Genomic DNA, 18,008 nt, shown 5'->3' on the forward strand with positions numbered 1-18,008 from the left:
CTATTTTTGCATTGGGTTGTTTGATTTTTTTGTTATTGAGCAGCTTGTAAATTTTGGAGATTAATCCTTTGTCAGTTGCTTCATTTGCAAATATTTTCTCCCATTCTGAGGGTTGTCTTTTGGTCTTGTTTATGGTTTCCTTTGCTGTGCAAAAGCTTTGAAGTTTCATTAGGTCCCATTTGTTTATTTCTGTTTTTATTTCCATTTCTCTAGGAGGTGGATCAGAAAGGATCTTGCTGTGATTTATGTCATACAGTGTTCTGCCTATGTTTTCCTCTAAGAGTTTGATAGTTTCTGGCCTTACATTTAGGTCTTTAATCCATTTTGAGCTTATTTTTGTGTATGGTGTTAGGGAGTGATCTAAGCTCATACTTTTACATGTAGCTGTCCAGTTTTCCCAGCACCACTTATTGAAGAGGCTGTCCTTTCTCCACTGTACATTCCTGCCTCCTTTATCAAAGATAAGGTGACCATATGTGCCTGGGTTTATCTCTGGGCTTTCTACCCTGTTCCATTGATCTATATTTCTGTTTATGTGCGCATACCATACTGCCTTGATTACTGTAGCTTTGTAGTATAGTCTGAAGTCAGGGAGCCTGATTGCTCCAGCTCCGTTTTTTTGTTCTCAAGATTGCTTTGGCTACTCGGGGTCTTTTGTGTTTCCATACAAATTGTGAAATTTTTTGTTCTATTCTGTGAAAAATGCCAGTGGTAGTCTGATAGGGACTGCATTGAATTTGTAGATTGCTTTGGGTAGTAGAGTCATTTTCACAATGTTGATTCTTCCAATCCAAGAACATGGTATATCTCTCCATCTCTTTGTATCATCTTTAATTTCTTTCATCAGTGTCTTATAATTTTCTGCATACAGGTCTTTTGTTTCCTTAGGTAGGTTTATTCCAAGATATTTTATTCTTTTTGTTGCAATAGTAAATGGGAGTGTTTTCTTGATTTCACTTTCAGATTTTTCATCATCAGTGTATAGGAATGCCAGAGATTTCTGTGCATTACTTTTGTATCCTGCTACTTTACCGAATTCATTGATTAGCTCTAGTAGTTTTCTGGTAGCATTTTTAGGATTCTCTATGTATAGTATCATGTCATCTACTAACAGTGACAGCTTTGCTTCTTCTTTTCTAATTTGGATTCCTTTTACTTCTTTTTCTTCTCTGATTGCTGTGGCTAAAACTTCCAAAACTATGTTGAAGAAGAGTGGTGAGAGTGGGCAACCTTGTCTTGTTCCTGATCTTAGTAGAAATGGTTTCAGTTTTTCACCATTGAGGATGATGTTGGCTGTGGGTTTGTCATATATGGCCTTTATTATGTTGAGGAAAGTTCCCTCTATACCTACTTCCTGGAGGGTCTTTATCATAAATGGTTGTTGAATTTTGTCAAAAGCTTTCATTTGCATCTGTTGAGATGACCATGTGGTTTTTCTCCTTCAATTTGTTAATATGGTGTATCACATTGATTGATTTGCTTATATTGAAGAATCCTTGCATTCCTGGAATCAACCCCACTTGATCAGGGTGTATGATCCTCTTAATGTGCTGTTGGATTCTGTTTGCTGGTATTTTGTTGAGGATTTTTGCATCTATGTTCATCAGTGATATTGTCTTGTAGTTTTCTTTCTTTGTGACATCTTTGTCTAGTTTTGGTATCAGGGTGATGGTGGCCTTGTAGAATGAGTTTGGGAGTGTTTCTCTCTCTGCTATATTTTGGAAGAGTTTGAGAAGGATAGGTGTTAGCTCTTCTCTAAATGTTTGATAGAATTCGCCTGTGAAGCCATCTGGTCCTGGGCTTTTGTTTGTTGGAAGATTTTTAATCACAGTTTCAATTTCAGTGCTCGTGAATGGTCTGTTCATATTTTCTATTTCTTCCTGATTCAGTCTTGGCAGGTTGTGCATTTCTAAGAATTTGTCCATTTCTTCCAGGTTGTCCATTTTTTTTGGCATAGAGTTGCTTGTAGTAGTCTCTCATGATCTTTTGTATTTCTGCAGTGTCAGTTGTTACTTCTCCTTTTTCATTTCTAATTCTATTGATTTGAATCTTCTCCCTTTTTTCTTGATTAGTGTGGCTAATGGTTTATCAATTTTGTTTATCTTCTCAAAGAACCATCTTTTAGTTTTGTTGATCTTTGGCTATTGTTTCCTTCATTTATTTTTCATTTATTTCTGATCTGATCTTTATGATTTCTCTCCTTCTGCTAACTTTGGGTTTTTGTTGTTCTTCTTTCTGTAATTGCTTTAGGTGCAAGGTTAGGTTGTTTATTCGAGATGTTTCCTGTTTCTTAAGGTAGGATTGTATTGCTATAAACTTCCCTCTTAGAACTGCTTTTGCTGCATCCCATAGGTTTTGGGTCATCGTGTCCCCATTGTCATTTGTTTTTAGGTATTTTTTGGGTTCCTCTTTTATTTCTTCAGTGATCACTTCATTATTAAGTAGTGTATTGTGTAGCCTCCATGTGTTTGTATTTTTTACAGATCTTTTCCTGTAATTGATATCTAGCTTCATAGCATTGTGATCGGAAAAGATACTTGATACAATTTCAGTTTTCTTAAATTTACCAAGGCTTGATTTGTGACCCAAGGTATGATCTGTCCTGGAGAGTGTTCCATGAGCACTTGAGAAGAATGTGTATTCTGTTGTTTTTGGATGGAATGTCCTATAAATATCAATTAAGTCCAACTTGTTTAATGTATCATTTAAAGCTTGTGTTTCCTTATTTATTTTCATTTTGGATGATCTGTCCATTGGTGAAAGTGGGGTGTTAAAGTCCCCTACTATGAATGTGTTACTGTTGATTTCCCCTTTTATGGCTGTTAGTATTTGCCTTATATATTGAGGTGCTCCTATGTTGGGTGCATAAATATTTACAATTGTTATATCTTCTTCTTGGATTGATCCCTTGATCATTATATAGTGTCCTTCCTTGTCTCTTGTAACATTCTTTATTTTAAAGTCTATTTTGAATGATATGAGAATTGCTACTCCAGCTTTCTTTTGGTTTCCATTTGCATGGAATATCTTTTTCCATCTCCTTACTTTCCATCTGTTTGTGTCTCTAGGTCTGAAGTGGGTCTCTTGTAGACAGCATATGTATGGGTCTTGTTTTTATATCCATTCAGCCAGTCTGTGTCTTTTGGTGAGAGCATTTAATCCATTTACATTTAAGGTAATTATCAATATTTATGTTCCTGTTCCCATTTTCTTAATTGTTTTGGGTTTGTTATTGTAGGTGTCTTCCTTCTGTTTTGTTTCTTGCCTAGAGAAGATCCTTTAGCAGTTGTTGTAAAGCTGGTTTGGTGGTGCTGAACTCTCTCAGCTGTTGCTTGTCTGTAAAAGTTTTAATTTCTCCATCAAATCTGAATGAGATCCTTGCTGGGTAATCTTGGTTGTAGGTTTTTCTCCTTCATAACTTTAAATATGTCCTGCCAGTCCCTTCTGGCTTGCAGAGTTTCTGCTAAAAGATCAGCTGTTAACCTTATGGGGATTCCCTTGTGTGTTATTTGTTGGTTTTCACTTGGTGCTTTTAATATGTTTTCTTTGTATTTAATTTTTGACAGTTTGATTAATATGTATCTTGGCCTGTTTCTCCTTGGATTTATCCTGTATGGGACTCTGTGCTTCCTGGACTTGATTAACTATTTCCTTTCCCAAATTAGGGAAGTTTTCAACTATAATCTCTTCAAATATTTTATCAGTCCCTTTCATTTTCTCTTCTTCTGGAACCGCTATAATTCGAATGTTGGTGTGTTTAATGTTGTCCCAGAGGTCTCTGAGACTGTCCTCAGTTCTTGTTATTCTTTTTTCTTTATTCTGCTCTGCAGTAGTTATTTCCACTATTCTATCTTCCAGGTCACTTATCCATTCCTCTGCCTCAGTTATTCTTCTGTTGATCCCTTCTAGAGTATTTTTAATTTCATTTATTGTGTTGTTCATCGTTGCTTGTTTCATCTTTAGTTCTTCTAGTTCGTTGTTAAATGTTTCTTGCATTTTGTCTATTCTGTTTCCAAGATTTTGGATCATCTTTACTATCATTCTGAATTCTTTTTCAGGTAGACTGCCTATTTCCTCTTCATTTGTTTGGTCTGATGGGGTTTTATCTTGCTCCTTCATCTGCTATGTGTTTTTCTGTCTTCTCATTTTGCTTATCTTACTGTGTTTGGGGTCTCCTTTTTGCAGGCTGCAGGTTCGTAGCTCCCGTTGTTTTTGGTGTCTGTCTCCAGTGGCTAAGGTTGGTTCAGTTGGTTGTGTAGGCTTCCTGGGGGAGGGGACTAGTGCCTGTGTTCTGGTGGATGAGGCTGGATCTTGTCTTTCTGGTGGGCAGGTCCACGTCTGGTGGTGTGTTTTGGGGTGTCTGTGGACTTACTGTGATTTTAGGCAACCTCTCTGCTAATGGATGGGGCTGTGTTCCTGCCTTGCTAGTTATTTGGCATAGGGTGTCCAGCACTGTAGCTTGCTGGTCATTGAGTGAAGCTGATGTTGGTGTTGAGATGGAGATCTCTTGGAGATTTTTGCCGTTTGATTTTACGTGGAGCTGGGAGGTGTCTTGTGGACCAGTGTCCTGAAGTTGGCTCTCTTACCTCAGAGGCACAGCACTGACTCCTGGCTGCAGCACCAAGAGCCTTTCATCCACCCGGCTCTGAATAAAAGGGAGAAAAAGGAGAAAGAAAGAAAGAGGATAAAAGAAATTAAAATAAAATAAGGTAAAATTAAAAAGTCATTAAAATTAAAAAATAATAAGAAAAAAAATTTTTAAGTAAAAAAAAACAGACAGATAGACCCCTAGGACAAATGGTGAAAGCAAAGCTATACAGAGAAAACCTCACACAGAAGCATACACATACACACTCACAAAAAGAGGAAAAGGGGGAAAAAAATAAATTTTGCTTTCAAAGTCCACCTCCTCAATTTGGGATGATTCGTTGTCTATTCATGTATTCCACAGATGCAGGGTACATCAAGTTGATTGTGGAGCTTTAATCCGCTGTTCCTGAGGCTGCTGGGAGAGATTTCCCTTTCTCTTCTTTGTTTGCACAGCTCCCGTAGTTCAGCTTTGGATTTGGGCCCACCTCCGCGTGTAGGTTACCGGAGGGCGTCTCTTCTTCGCTCAGACAGGACAGGGTTAAAGGATCCGCTGATTTGGGGGCTCTGGCTCACTCGGGCCTGGGGGAGTGAGGGGTACGGAGTGTGGGCGTGCCAGAGGCCGGCGTGACGTTGCACCAGCTTGAGGCGCACCGTGCGTTCTCCCAGGGAAGTTGTCCCTCGATCCCCGGACCCTGGCAATGGCGGGCTGCACAGGCTCCCAGGAAGGGGGTTGTGGACAGTGACCTGTGCTCTCACACAGGCTTCTTGGTGGCGGCAGCAGCAGCCTTAGCGTCTCATGCCCGTCTCTGGGGTCTGCGCTGTTAGCCATGGCTCGCGCTGGTCTCTGGAGCTCCTTTAAGCAGTGCTCTTAATCCCCTCCCCTCTCGTCTTGCACCAGGAAACAAAGAGGGAAGAAAAAGTCTCTTGGCAGGTCCAGACTTTTTCCCTGAGTCCCTCCCAGGTAGTGGTGCAGTAACCTCTTCAGGCTGTTTTCTTACTGCCAGTACTCTCCCTGAGCTCCATGGAAGCCTGAGTCTCAGCTCCCAGCCCTTCCAGCCCTGGCCGGTGAGCAGAGAAGCCTCTCAGGCTGGTGAGTGCTGGTGGGCACCGATCCTCTGTGCGGGAATCTCTCTGCTTTGCCCTCTGCACCCCTGTTGCTGCGCTTTCCGTGGTTCCGAAGCTCCCCCCCACCGCCACCCGCAGTTTCCGCCCACGAAGGGGTTTCTGATGTGTGGAAACCTTTCCACCTTCACAGCTCCCTCCACTGGTGCAAGTCCTGTCCCTATTCTTTTGTCTCTGTTTATTATTTTTTCTTTTTCCCTACCCAGGTACGTGGGGGAGTTTCTTGCCTTTTGGGAGGTCTGAGGTCTTCCGCCGGTGTTCAGTAGGTGTTCTGTAGGAGTTGTTCCATGTTTAGATGTATTTCTGATGAATCTGTGGGGAGGAAGGTGATCTCCGCATCTTACTCTTCCGCCATCTTATCTTCCTCCTCTCCTAAGCTTTCATTTTTTTAAGCTTTGTTTGCAAGACTGTCAATAGACGGTGAACATGAAATGTTTTCGAGTACATAGCTACATACTTCAGTGGTGAAGTCTTCTGGTTTTTTTTTTGCGGTACGTGGGCCTCTCCCGTTGCGTAGCACAGGCTCCGGATGTGCAGGCTCAGCGGCCATGACTCACGGGCCCAGCCGCTCCGCGGCATATGGGATCTTCCTGGACCGGGGCACGAACCCGTGTCCCCTGCATTGGCAGGTGGACTCTCAACCACTGCGCCACCAGGGAAACCCGTGGTGAAGTTTTTTTAAAGGCAATTTGTGAAGAATAACCTAAAGTTCATTTTTCTTTTCACTTAATGTTTTATGGTGTAGAGTGTATTTAAAATAGTGTGGGAATTCAGCAGAGGTCAGTTTTTATGTTTGCTATATGCATTTCACATCATAATTTGAATTGTTTGTGTGGGTTTTTTCCCCGTAAACGTCTACGTTTTAATGGCTAATGTATACTGCATTATCACATTAAATTCATTTTATCATAGTAAGTTATATTTAAAATATCTACATGTTAGTGCTGAAAATAATTTTTTCCCCATACATAGTGGTTCATTGATAAAATAATTGGAGGCAATGCAAGTTCTGATTTGTGTCATTCTTAGAGTGGTAATTCTGTCTTTAACCTGCTGTAGTGAAAATTCAGTGTTGGAAACTTTCTCCTCAGAAAATATATTTTTCACATTTAACATGGAATTCATATGATAGTAGTAAGGGCTTAATTCCATTTTCTTCCAATTTTTTGTTTTTTACTTTTATTTTAAAAATTTTATTGGAGTATAGTTGATTTACAATGTTGTGTTAGTTTCAGGGTGTACAGCAAAGTGAATCAGTTATACATATACACATATCCACTCTTTTTTTAGATTCTTTCCCCATATAGGCCATTACAGAGTAGTGACTAGAGTTTCTTGTGCTGTACAGTAGGTTCTTATTACTTACCTATTTTATATATGGTAGTGTGTATCTGTCAGTTCCAGTAACATTTTGTTGACATTGTTCATTTTCTATTAAGCAAAAGTAAAGGGTCATTGTACTTTTTTAAAACAGTAAGGAAATAATTCTCCTTCAAATGTTAGGACTCCTAGCATTGCTAAGAATCCTTAAATCTTTTACCACAGACACAGATGAGGCTTAGTTCTCTCAAAATTTAAAGCTGTTGAATTTCTCAGCAAATCATTTTCTTCCAATCTTGTTTACACATTTTACTATAGTGTTTTCTTAATCTTGATTAAATTCACTTAGGAGGCTCACATTGTATATAAATATTAACTCAAAATGGATAAAAGACTTACAAGCCAAAAGTAAAATCCTATTAGAAGAAAATATGTAAGTTAACTTTCATGACCTTGTATTTGGCAGTGATTCCTTAGATATGACAAAAAGCATAAGCACCAAAAGAGAAATAGATAAGTTGCGGATAATGAAAACTAAAAACTTCTTTGGAGGACTTCCCTGGTGGTGCAGTGGTTGAGAATCCGCCTGCTAGTGCAGGGGACACGGGTTCGAGCCCTGGTCCGGGAAGATTCCACATGCCGCGGAGCAACTAAGCCCGTGCGCCACAACTACTGAGCCCACGTGCCACGGCTACCAAAGCCTGCGTGCCTAGAGCCTATGCTCCGCAACAAGAGAAGCCACCGCAATGAGAAGCCCACGCACTGCAACGAAGAGTAGGCCCCGCTCCCCGCAACCAGAGAAAGCCTGCACGCAGCAACGAAGACCCAACGCAGCCATAAATAACTAAGTAAAATAAATTAAAAAAACAAAAACACTTTGTTTCAAAGAACACTCAGAATATAAAGACAACTGTCAGAGTGCTAGAAAAATAATGTTTCCAATAATGGACTTGTATCTAGAGTATATAAAAAACTGTTACAGCTCAGTCTTAGAAAGAATGTAGACTTGTGCAACTGCATTGGAAAACAGTTTGGCAATTCCTAAAGAAATTAAACAGGGAGAGTTTTTTGACAGCAGTTTTGCTCCCAGTGATATGCCCAAGAGAAACAAAAACATGTCTGCACAAAAACTTGTACATGGATTGGATATTCTTGGCAGCATTATTCAAAACCAAAAAGTCAACCCAAATATCCACTAACATGGGTAAACAGTTGTACATTCCATACAATAGATTATTATTCAGCAGTAAAAAGGAACCAAAGTACTGTTACATGTTATAATATGCATGAGCCTTGAAAACATGCCAGGTGAAAGAAGCTAGACACAAAAGACCACATGTTGTATGATTTCATTCATATGAAATGTCCAGAATGGATAAATCTATAACGACGAAGTAGATTAGTGGTTAGAGTGTGATAGCTAAAGGATATGGGGTTTCTTTTCAAGGTGCTGAATATTTTCTTTAAAAAGACACATATAAATATATTAAAACAGAAAGTTAAACCAGATATAAGTGCTCAAGGAAATGCCATAGTAGGTCTGAGGTGGCAAAGGGGCATAAAAGATGGGATGTGCAATATGTATTTTCTTACCTTAAAAACTGGAGGCATATCGTTTGCCTGTTTCTTTAATGGATTTATTCATAAGCATCTTATCCTATTTAACTATTGAATCATTCTTAAATTGTGGCATATTCTATACATTTTTATTGTTTGCAGCCGTACTACAGTCTATCATAGGGCACAGAAATACAATATAAAAAACATCTTTTCCTTCTAAGGAATTTGGAATATTAGTTACACAAAGCAGTACAAGAAAGTGTAAGGTATACAACCGTGACAAACTTAAATATTTGATGAAGGGAAAGTTCTGTGTAATGCTTCCAGGACAGGGGTCACAGATGACTTGTAAGGTGGTTTTTGTTATTTAAAGCTTAATTTGGAAGCTGAAATGAAGACAACTGAAGGTATAGGGCTTTATTATTTTTTTGATTATTTTGTTTGTGCCTGAATCATATAATGGTCATCTTCAAAGTCCTATAACTTTTCTCATTTAATTAATTTTTTAAAATTTTTATACAATTTTTAAAGGTTACTATCCCCTTACAGTTACTACAGAATATTGACTGTATTCCCCATGTTGTACAGTACATACTTGAGCCTGTCTTACACCCAATAGTTTGCTGCCGTTAGGTGGGATTTGTTTGTTGTTTTTTTGTTTTTAATTTAGTTGCTGTACAGTATAGCGATTCACAATTTTTAAACATTATGCTCCGTTTATACTTATTATAAAACATTGGCTATATTCCCTGTGTTGTACAATGTATTCTTATAGCTTATTTTATACCTAATAGTTTGTGCCTCTTAATCCTTTACACATATATTACCCCCTGCCTTCCCTCTTCCCACTGGTAACCTCTAGTTTGTTCTCTATATCTGTGAGTCTGCTTCTTTTTTGTTATATTCACTAGTTTGTTGTATTTGTTAGATCCATGTATAAGTTATGTCATAACAGTATTTGTCTTTCTCTGTCTGACCTATTTCTTTCTTAACTACTTTATTGGAGTATAATTGCTTTACAACGGTGTGTTAGTTTCTGCTTTATAACAAAGTGAATCAGTTATACATATGTCCCCATATCTCTTCCCTCTTGCATCTCCCTTCCTCCCACCCTCCCTATCCCACCCCTCTAGGTGGTCACAAAGCACCGAGCTGATCTCCCTGTGCTATGCGGCTGCTTCCCACTAGCTAGCTATTTTACGTTTGGTAGTGTATATATGTCCATGCCACTCTCTCACTTTGTCCCAGCTTACCCTTCCCCCTTCCCATATCCTCAAATCCATTCTCTAGTAGGTCTGCATCTTTATTCCCATCTTGCCCCTAGGTTCTTCTGACCTTTTTTTTTTTGGCGGTACGCGGGCCTCCTCACTGTTGTGACCTCTCCCGTTGCGGAGCACAGGCTTCGGACGCGCAGGCCCAGTGGCCATGGCTTATGGGCCCAGCCGCTCCGCAGCATGTGGGATCTTCCGGGACCAGGGCACGAACCCGTGTCTCCTAAATCAGCTGGTGGACTCTCAACCACTGCGCCACCAGGAAAGCCCTGACCTTTTTTTTTTTTAGAGTCCATATATATGTGTTAGTATATGGTATTTGTTTTTCTCTTTCTAACTTACTTCACTCTGTATGACAGTCTCTAGGTCCATCCACCTCACTACAAATAATTCAGTTTCGTTCCTTTTTATGGCTGAGTAATATTCCATTGTATATATGTGCCACATCTTCTTTATCCATTCATCTGTTGATGGACATGTAGGTTGCTTCCATGACCTGGCTATTGTAAACAGAGCTGCAGTGAACATTATGGTACATGACTCTTTTTGAATTATGGTTTTCTCAGGGTATATGCCCAGTAGTGGGACTGCTGGGTCGTATGGTTCTAAAAAAAAAAAAAATTCTCTTTAGGTTTTTAAGGTACCTCTATACTGTTCTCCATAGTGGCTGTATCAATTTAAATTCCCACCAACAGTGCAAGAGGGTTCCCTTTTCTCCACACCCTCTCCAGCATTTATTGTTCGTAGATTTTTTGATGATGGTTATTCTGACCGGTGTGAGATGATATCTCATAGTTTTGATTTGCATTTCTCTAATGATTAACGATGTTGAGCATTCTTTCATTTGTTTGTTGGGCAATCTGTATATCTTCTTTGGAGAAATGTCTGTTTAGGTCTTCTGCCCGTTTTTGGATTGGGTTGTTTGTTTTTTTTGATATTGAGCTGCATGAGTTGCTTGTATGTTTTGGAGATTAATCCTTTGTCTGTCTGACTTATTGCACTTAGCTTAAATGCCCTCATGTCCATCCATGTTGCTGCAAATGGCAAAATTTCATTCTTTTATAGCTTACTAGTATCCTGTTGTATAGATACAGCACATTTTCTTTATCCATTCTTCTGTTGATGAACACTTAACATAGCTTCCATATCTTGGCAGTTGTTAAAAATGCTTCTGTGAACGTTGGGGTGCATGTACCTTTTCAAAATTGTGTGGGGTTTGGTTTGTTTGTGGGTTTGTTTTTATCTTTTGTTTTTTTGTGGGGTTTTTTTTGGATGTGTACCCAGGAGTGGAATTTGGGTCATATGGTAGTTCCATTTTTAGTTGTTTTTGAAACGTCCTTACTGTTTTCCACAGTGGCTACACCAATTTACATTTCCACCAACAGTATAGGAGGGTTCCCTTTTCTCCACATGCTCTCCAGCATTTATTATTTTTAGACCTTTTGATGATGGCCATTCTGACCAGTGTGAGGTGACAGATACCTCAGTTGTTTTGATTTGCATTTCTCCAATGACTAGTGATGTTGAGCATCCTTTCATGTGTTTGTTGGCCATCTGTGTGTATTCTTTGGAGAAATGTTTGTGTAGGTCTTCTGCCCATTTTTTTGATTGGGTTGTTTTTTTGATATTGAGATGTTTGTATATTTTGGAGATTAACCCTTTGTCAGTCTCATTGTTTGGAAGTATTTTCTCCTATTCTGTAGGTTGTCTTTTTGTTTTGTTTATGGTTTCCTTTCCTATGCAAAAGCTTGTAAGTTTAATTAGGTCTCATTAGTTCATTTTTGCTTTTATTTCCTTTACTTTAGGAGATGGATCCAAAAAAATATTGCTGTGATTTATGTCAAAGCACTTGCTACTTTTCCCCTAGTTTTATAGTATCTGGTCTTACATTTAGGTCTTTAACCCATTTCGAGTTTATTTTTGGATAGGGTGTTAGAGAATGTTCTGCCCCTCTTTTGCATGTAGCTGTCCAGTTTTCCCAGCACCACTTACTAAAGGGACTGTCTACTCCATTGTATATTCTTGCCTCCTTTGTCATAGATTAATTGACCATAAGTGTGTGGGTTTATTTCTGGACTCTCTATGCTGTTCCATTGATCTGTGTGTCTGTTTTTGTGCCAGTACCATACAGTTTTGATTGCTGTAGCTTGGTAGTACAGTCTGAAGACATAGAGTATGATTCCTCCATCTCTGTTTTTCTTTATCAAGATTGTTTTGACTATTCAGGGTCTTTTGTGTTTCCATACAAATTTTAAAATTATTCTAGTTCTACGAAAATGCCATTGGTATTTTGATAAAGATTGCATTGAATATCTAGATTGCCTTGGGTAGTATGGTCATTTTAACAATATTGATTCTTCCAGTCCAAGAATAGGGCAGGACTTTCCTTCCCATCTGTTTGTGTTGTAGACACAGAATTTTTTTTAAGTCAAAATTGAAAGAGAGGAGAGGTACACCTTAAAAAGCTAATTGCTCAAAGCAGGGCGTGAATTGGGCATGGTTTGCTAGACAACAGGAAGTCAGTTTGATCTGTGTTACCACTAACTCTGGTTTTCTGGTTTTTACCTAGTGATTTAGAAGTAATTTTGGATTTTATTAGCAACTGCCTTCTGTAACACAGCATATTATCCTATACACGTTTTGGCCACTGAATGAATCTAAAACTGATTCCATAAATAATAATTTACTTCAGACTGTTTTTCCTTGAGTTAGAACTTTTGTTAATCAGTTTTTCCCCAAGTTTAACATTTCTAGTGTTTTGATGACATAATGTCTTTAAGAAGTATTGCTAAAATTAGGGTTTTCTTGAGGACATTAAAGGAAAGGCACATAGTTTACAAAAAAAAGAATTGCAGTTTTTTAGTATTCATTTGTTTCTTAGGCTCAGAACAGTATTTGAAAATAGGTCTTTCGTTGTCAGAATCCTCTTTCTAGTGGAGCTCCATCATAGACACATCTGCTATGATGTGTCTGCATTTTTTGGATAATACTGTATTTTAAAGTCTAGTTTGCACATTTGTGGTTCTAGAGAGAGACGACGACGAAGAAGCAGAAGTGGCACAAGATCTCCTAAAAAGCCTAGGTCTCCCAAAAGAAAATTGTCTCGCTCACCATCCCCTAGGAGGTAAGAATATTAATCTTTTATTAAATCTATCCTGTTTTTCAGGAACTGTACTAGAGTTTATCTTCCTTTTCAGGAATTAAAATGCTTAAGAATGTGCTGATACACTCTCTTCATGACTTGAGGCTGTGTTATAATAAACACTGTTTAGGATTGGGCATTTTCGATCTGTAATCAAGTTATAGTCTTCTTCCCTATATTACTTATATACAGCTTGTATCCAGTGACTTGAAATTGGATCTTTGCTGTCCTCTTTATAGCAAGTGAACTTGGGTTGTCAAGTTTGCCATCTAAAACAAGTTTAAACTTACTCCTATTTAATTAATGGTGAAAGTTCTTGAGCAGTTCGTTTCAAGCATCTTGTCAGCATTTTACTGTCATCCTAGACATAAAAAGGAGAAGAAGAAAGATAAAGACAAGGAAAGAAGCAGAGATGAAAGAGAACGATCCACAAGCAAGAAGAAGAAAAGTAAAGATAAGGAAAAGGAACGGGAAAGAAAATCAGAGAGTGATAAAGATGTAAAAGTATGTTTACAAACTAATTTATTTTGGTGTTTTGGGTGATGCTGGTACTTTAAAGAAGTGATTTTCCTGTGAAGACGTTTACTTTTATTATTTTCCTTGGCAAAGCAGGTTACACGGGACTATGATGAAGAGGAGCAGGGGTATGACAGCGAGAAAGAGAAGAAAGAGGAGAAGAAACTGACAGAGCCAGCTTCTCCTAAAGCAAAAGAGTGTTCTGTGGAAAAGGGAACTGGTGACTCACTAAGAGAATCCAAAGTGAATGGCGATGATCATCATGAAGAAGACATGGATATGAGTGACTGAATATTGCCTCTGTGGGAATCCAACTGTATACGTGCATCAGTGTCATTCCTCTGTGTGATTCCTTAATGCTGTATTTGTTCATCTCAAATCTAGATGTATACAGCTCTGAGTCATAAATGGTTATAAAGCTCTTGATGTTGATATTTGTTATTTACATCCAAAAGCTTTTAGAAAAATGATACATGGGTAACCAGTTATTGACAGGTTGAAATCTGATTGAGTAAACAAGCAGTTTTACTATTCTGGTGCTGCTTCATAACAAAAATGAAAAGCTGCATGCATCTACAGCAGGCATGGATTGTTTATGTTGTATGATCTCCTTTATTAAGTTCACTTATAGTATTTCTAGAATTTGATTCATTGCCGTAATAGAGCCATGTAGGGAATGCACTGATTGCATGTTAATTGTGGCAGGAATATCCTAAATGTCATTCAAATCCTCCAACATGATGGATCTACTTATGGTCTTGTTTGTTGACATGACAAATTAACATTCTTATAGTTACATCTGGAAATGAGCATTTGAAATAGATAATCCTTTAAGCCTTGTGGCTAAATTTTTGTGGCTTTTGTTTAACTTTGAAGGGTTATATATGCACTAACCTTTTTTGATGGCTATAATTAGGCTTTAATTACAGAAACAAGATTTCAATGAAACTGTCTTTGGCAGTAAGTAAATAGCATATTTTGGAGTAGAGTTGTATACTTTTTCATAAGGTGTTTGGGAATTTTTTTTCCTAAAATAATTTATTGAACATCTACATCAGTGAAAGTTATCTGCCTATCCTGAAGTCCATCTGTAAAAGAAAGTTATCTCTTGTCCTGATTTTCAATTGTCCACTCTTTTATTAATTTGTTTTAATCTCGTTGTTGGAAAAGGGGGATAGTGCATTTTAAATTGACCTTCATATGCTTTTAAAAATAAGACAGATCTACTTGATAATGTACTTTTTATTTGATCTCAAGTTGTATAAAACCAATAAATTTTGTGTTACTGTTACTGCAGTAGTAATCTTATGCACACAGTGATTCCATGTTAAATGCAAAGTAGTTAGGCAACTGTTTTCTTACAGGAGTTTCCAAGCTTCACTTTTGTGCAGTAAAAACAAAAGTAGGCTACAGTCTGTGCCATGTTGATGTACAGTTTCTGAAATTGTTTTACAAGACTTTGATAATAAAACCCTTAAACTTATGTTTATGTTCCTGTAAAACTGTATTTGTATTTATTTACGTTGTTGAATGTATGGCATTTACCTCATTCATTTTACATATCAAGTTCTTTTTCCTTTCAGTCCACATATTTTAATATAGTAGTAAGATGGAATCCATCACTGTAGTGATTAGTTGCCATTAGAATTGTCAGAATTAGTTTAATTTCTATCTAAAACAGTCTTTTTCTAAGTGTAATTTTCTTTCTTATATTTTGGGTGTAGGACTTGGGTTGAGTAAAGCAATGAACTTTAGGATAAATGATCCCACCTATATCTAGTAAATTTATATTTTTGGTGAATATAAACATACTTTTCTGGAATAGTATAGAAACTCAATGGTATGTATCTACTGTACAATACTAAATAGTATATTTATTCATTTATGAAATGAGTAGTGTTTGAGTGGCTGGGATTAAGGGGGAAATGAGCCGGAATTGTAGCTTTTATCCAAATTGGAGTATAATTTTTTTTTTTTTAACTTTTAGAATTGAAATGCCGTATAGATAAGCCAGCATTGTTTTTACAGTTTGTAGTAACTTTTTAAAGATTTTATGGAAGGGAATTTTGTCTGTAGTAAGACATTCTAGTAATGGTCCTAAAAATCACTGCATTTTTAAACATGAAGTTGAACGCAAATGACATTCTTTAAACTTACAAAAAAATTTAGTAGAAAAACATTTAAAGATTGAACCATATGATATTGTCGGTTTTGTAAGTCAAAAACAAGTAAGATATTGGTGGTTTCACTTGGTTAAGCCTAATATTACTCAAATTTTATTCCCTCACTTGTAGTCTTTGAATATATAGTATGCTGATTTCTAAAAAGGGATTAAGAAATTTTGGGCTTTAAAATAGTACCACTGACTTAAGATGCTGTCGTGAAGGGAGTCTATACTTAGGTTATTTTTCAGTGAACATTTATGCACAAAGGTAGGGTTGCACGGGACAGAAGCCTTTAACACATAACCAGTCGAAATCAAGTGAACACTGCCTCCACACTGAATTTTGTTCTGTATTTGGTAGTGAAAATGATTAAAAAATAAAAGTGGTTTTGTTAGAAAAATGTTTGTGCTATTTATTTGCTTAAATTCTTCATGAGTGAATGAGGTAGTAGCTATTTAAGAGCCCAGTCATGAATTTCAGCTTCATTTACAGCTGGGGAGACCTGTGTTTCCTACCTTCATTTTCCTGTCTGTAAAATGGGAGTGATATCTACCTTGTAAAGTAGTTGGTAGAAAAAAATGTAGCCCTGTGTGCCTGGGTCAGTAAACGGTACCTGCTATTTAATTATGGAGCTTTTCAAAACTATATGAAAATTCAGTTTGGGGTAACGTTTTAGCAAAAGCACTAAGATAAATTGCGTGCAGATACGGCTATATTTCCCTTTACATTTTTGTGAATATAGGTTTTGGATAATAAGCTCCCTGTAGTGATTCTATGTGGAAGGTAGAAGAATATTAGTTATTTAGGGAAGAAAGACAAACTGGGCTTCTACTAGAACAGTGAAAACTAATTTTACATTCACCTTGGAGTTGCATCTTAAAACTGATGTTCTGCTCTTAGTGTCATATAGCCTGTACAAGCCTACTTTTCCTCTGGCAAAACAATACCACTTTCTTCACTTGGGCACCAGATTAAGTGGTCTGTGCTGTTTGAAGATCGACAGACATCTTTTAAACTGGAATTGTGATTTCTGTTCCTTTTGTCTCAAATCTAGCTAGTGCATTTCACTCCTATCTAAAATATTTTCTCTAATCAAATACATGTAGTTGTGTTTAAATATGGAAACTCTACTGATACTTTCAAAGAGCATCAGAATATGTTACTAAGTGTTTATTAGCAGAGGTAGTTTTTAAATGAGACTAATTCTGGAGTTGTTGATTTTGAGTCTGTTTTACTTAGTTTTATTTTCCCATTTTCACTTTATAATATCAAAGTATATGTAAAATTCATAAAGACATTCTTCAGCAAAATAACGTGTGAACCATGCTAATCCTTTGCTAGTGGGAATATTCTTAAGAATATACTTAAAGGTTATAGTAGGTGTTAAATATCAAGTTAAGGAAGACAAGCATCCTGTAGGTTAGCATCATGTAATTTTGTTCTTATCAATCAGTCAGCATTCAATCCAGGGAGCCAAATGACCCAAAAAGATTTGTTGACAGAGATTTGACCTTAATTGTGGGAGTTGGTTTAATAGTCTCAAAGTTGTCTATGCTGTGCATCTGATGCTGAAGACTAAAGCCCACAGGCAGTCAAGAAAAGACGGATAGTTGAGAGGGGTAAGAATAAGTTGGAACCATAAGCTGGAACCCACAAGAATGGGCTGAAACTGCAGGACCAAGCAGATAAGCCACAACGTGTATGAACTACATAATTTCTGCTTCACTTCTTCAGAATTCCTACGCTACCCATGTTCATTACTTAAACATCCCCGCCAGTCACTGTCAGCCTTCTTCAGTGACCAAGAATTCTATGGGAGGTACAGGTGCGTCTTATTTTTGTGTTTTTATACTACACAGTTTCTGCTTTAGGCTAATTATTTTCACCTGCAAAACATGAGCAAATTCAGGAATGATTGCCAAATACCTTTCTTTAAAACACAGGAAATTTCCTTCAGTTTTTTTAGGTGCTGTGGCAAAAGGAAAATTCTAATTCCATGTACCATATGTGCCATTATGGCCAGAAGTACTATTCCTAAAATGAGCTGTAACAGTTTTTTTAAAGTTCATCACTAGGTAGTACTACAAAGATAATCACATGATCTGAAAAGTGTGCTATTGGGCTTCCCTGGTGGCGCAGTAGTTGGGAGTCTGCCTGCCGATGCAGGGGACACGGGTTCGTGCCCCGGTCCAGGAAGATCCCACATACCGCAGAGCGGCTGGGCCTGTGAGCCATGGCCGCTGAGCCTGCGCGTCCGGAGCCTGTGCTCTACAACAGGAGAGGCCACAACAGTGAGAGGCCCGTGTACCACAAAAAAATATG

General features: G+C 37.7%; 1 protein-coding gene across 7 annotated transcripts in view; it reads left to right on the top strand.

Moving 5' to 3' along the window:
- The window catches only part of SRSF11 (serine and arginine rich splicing factor 11), a 55,589-nt gene extending 39,500 nt beyond the window's left edge, over window positions 1–16,089 (top strand). For 6 of the 7 annotated variants that reach the window (XM_079919290.1, XM_079919291.1, XM_079919295.1 and 3 more), the window contains 3 exons: window positions 12,892–12,987; window positions 13,371–13,509; window positions 13,615–16,089. In XM_079919290.1, coding sequence (XP_079775416.1) covers window positions 12,892–12,987; window positions 13,371–13,509; window positions 13,615–13,812 — 433 coding nt within the window. In that variant the 3' untranslated portion in view covers window positions 13,813–16,089. The remainder of the gene's footprint in view (window positions 1–12,891; window positions 12,988–13,370; window positions 13,510–13,614) is intronic. The other variant, XM_079919293.1, reaches the window with a different exon arrangement.
- The last annotated feature ends 1,919 nt before the right edge of the window (window positions 16,090–18,008 follow it).

Source organism: Stenella coeruleoalba, assembly GCF_951394435.1.
Source record: "Stenella coeruleoalba genome assembly, chromosome: 1".
Classification (NCBI taxonomy): Eukaryota; Metazoa; Chordata; class Mammalia; order Artiodactyla; family Delphinidae; genus Stenella; species Stenella coeruleoalba.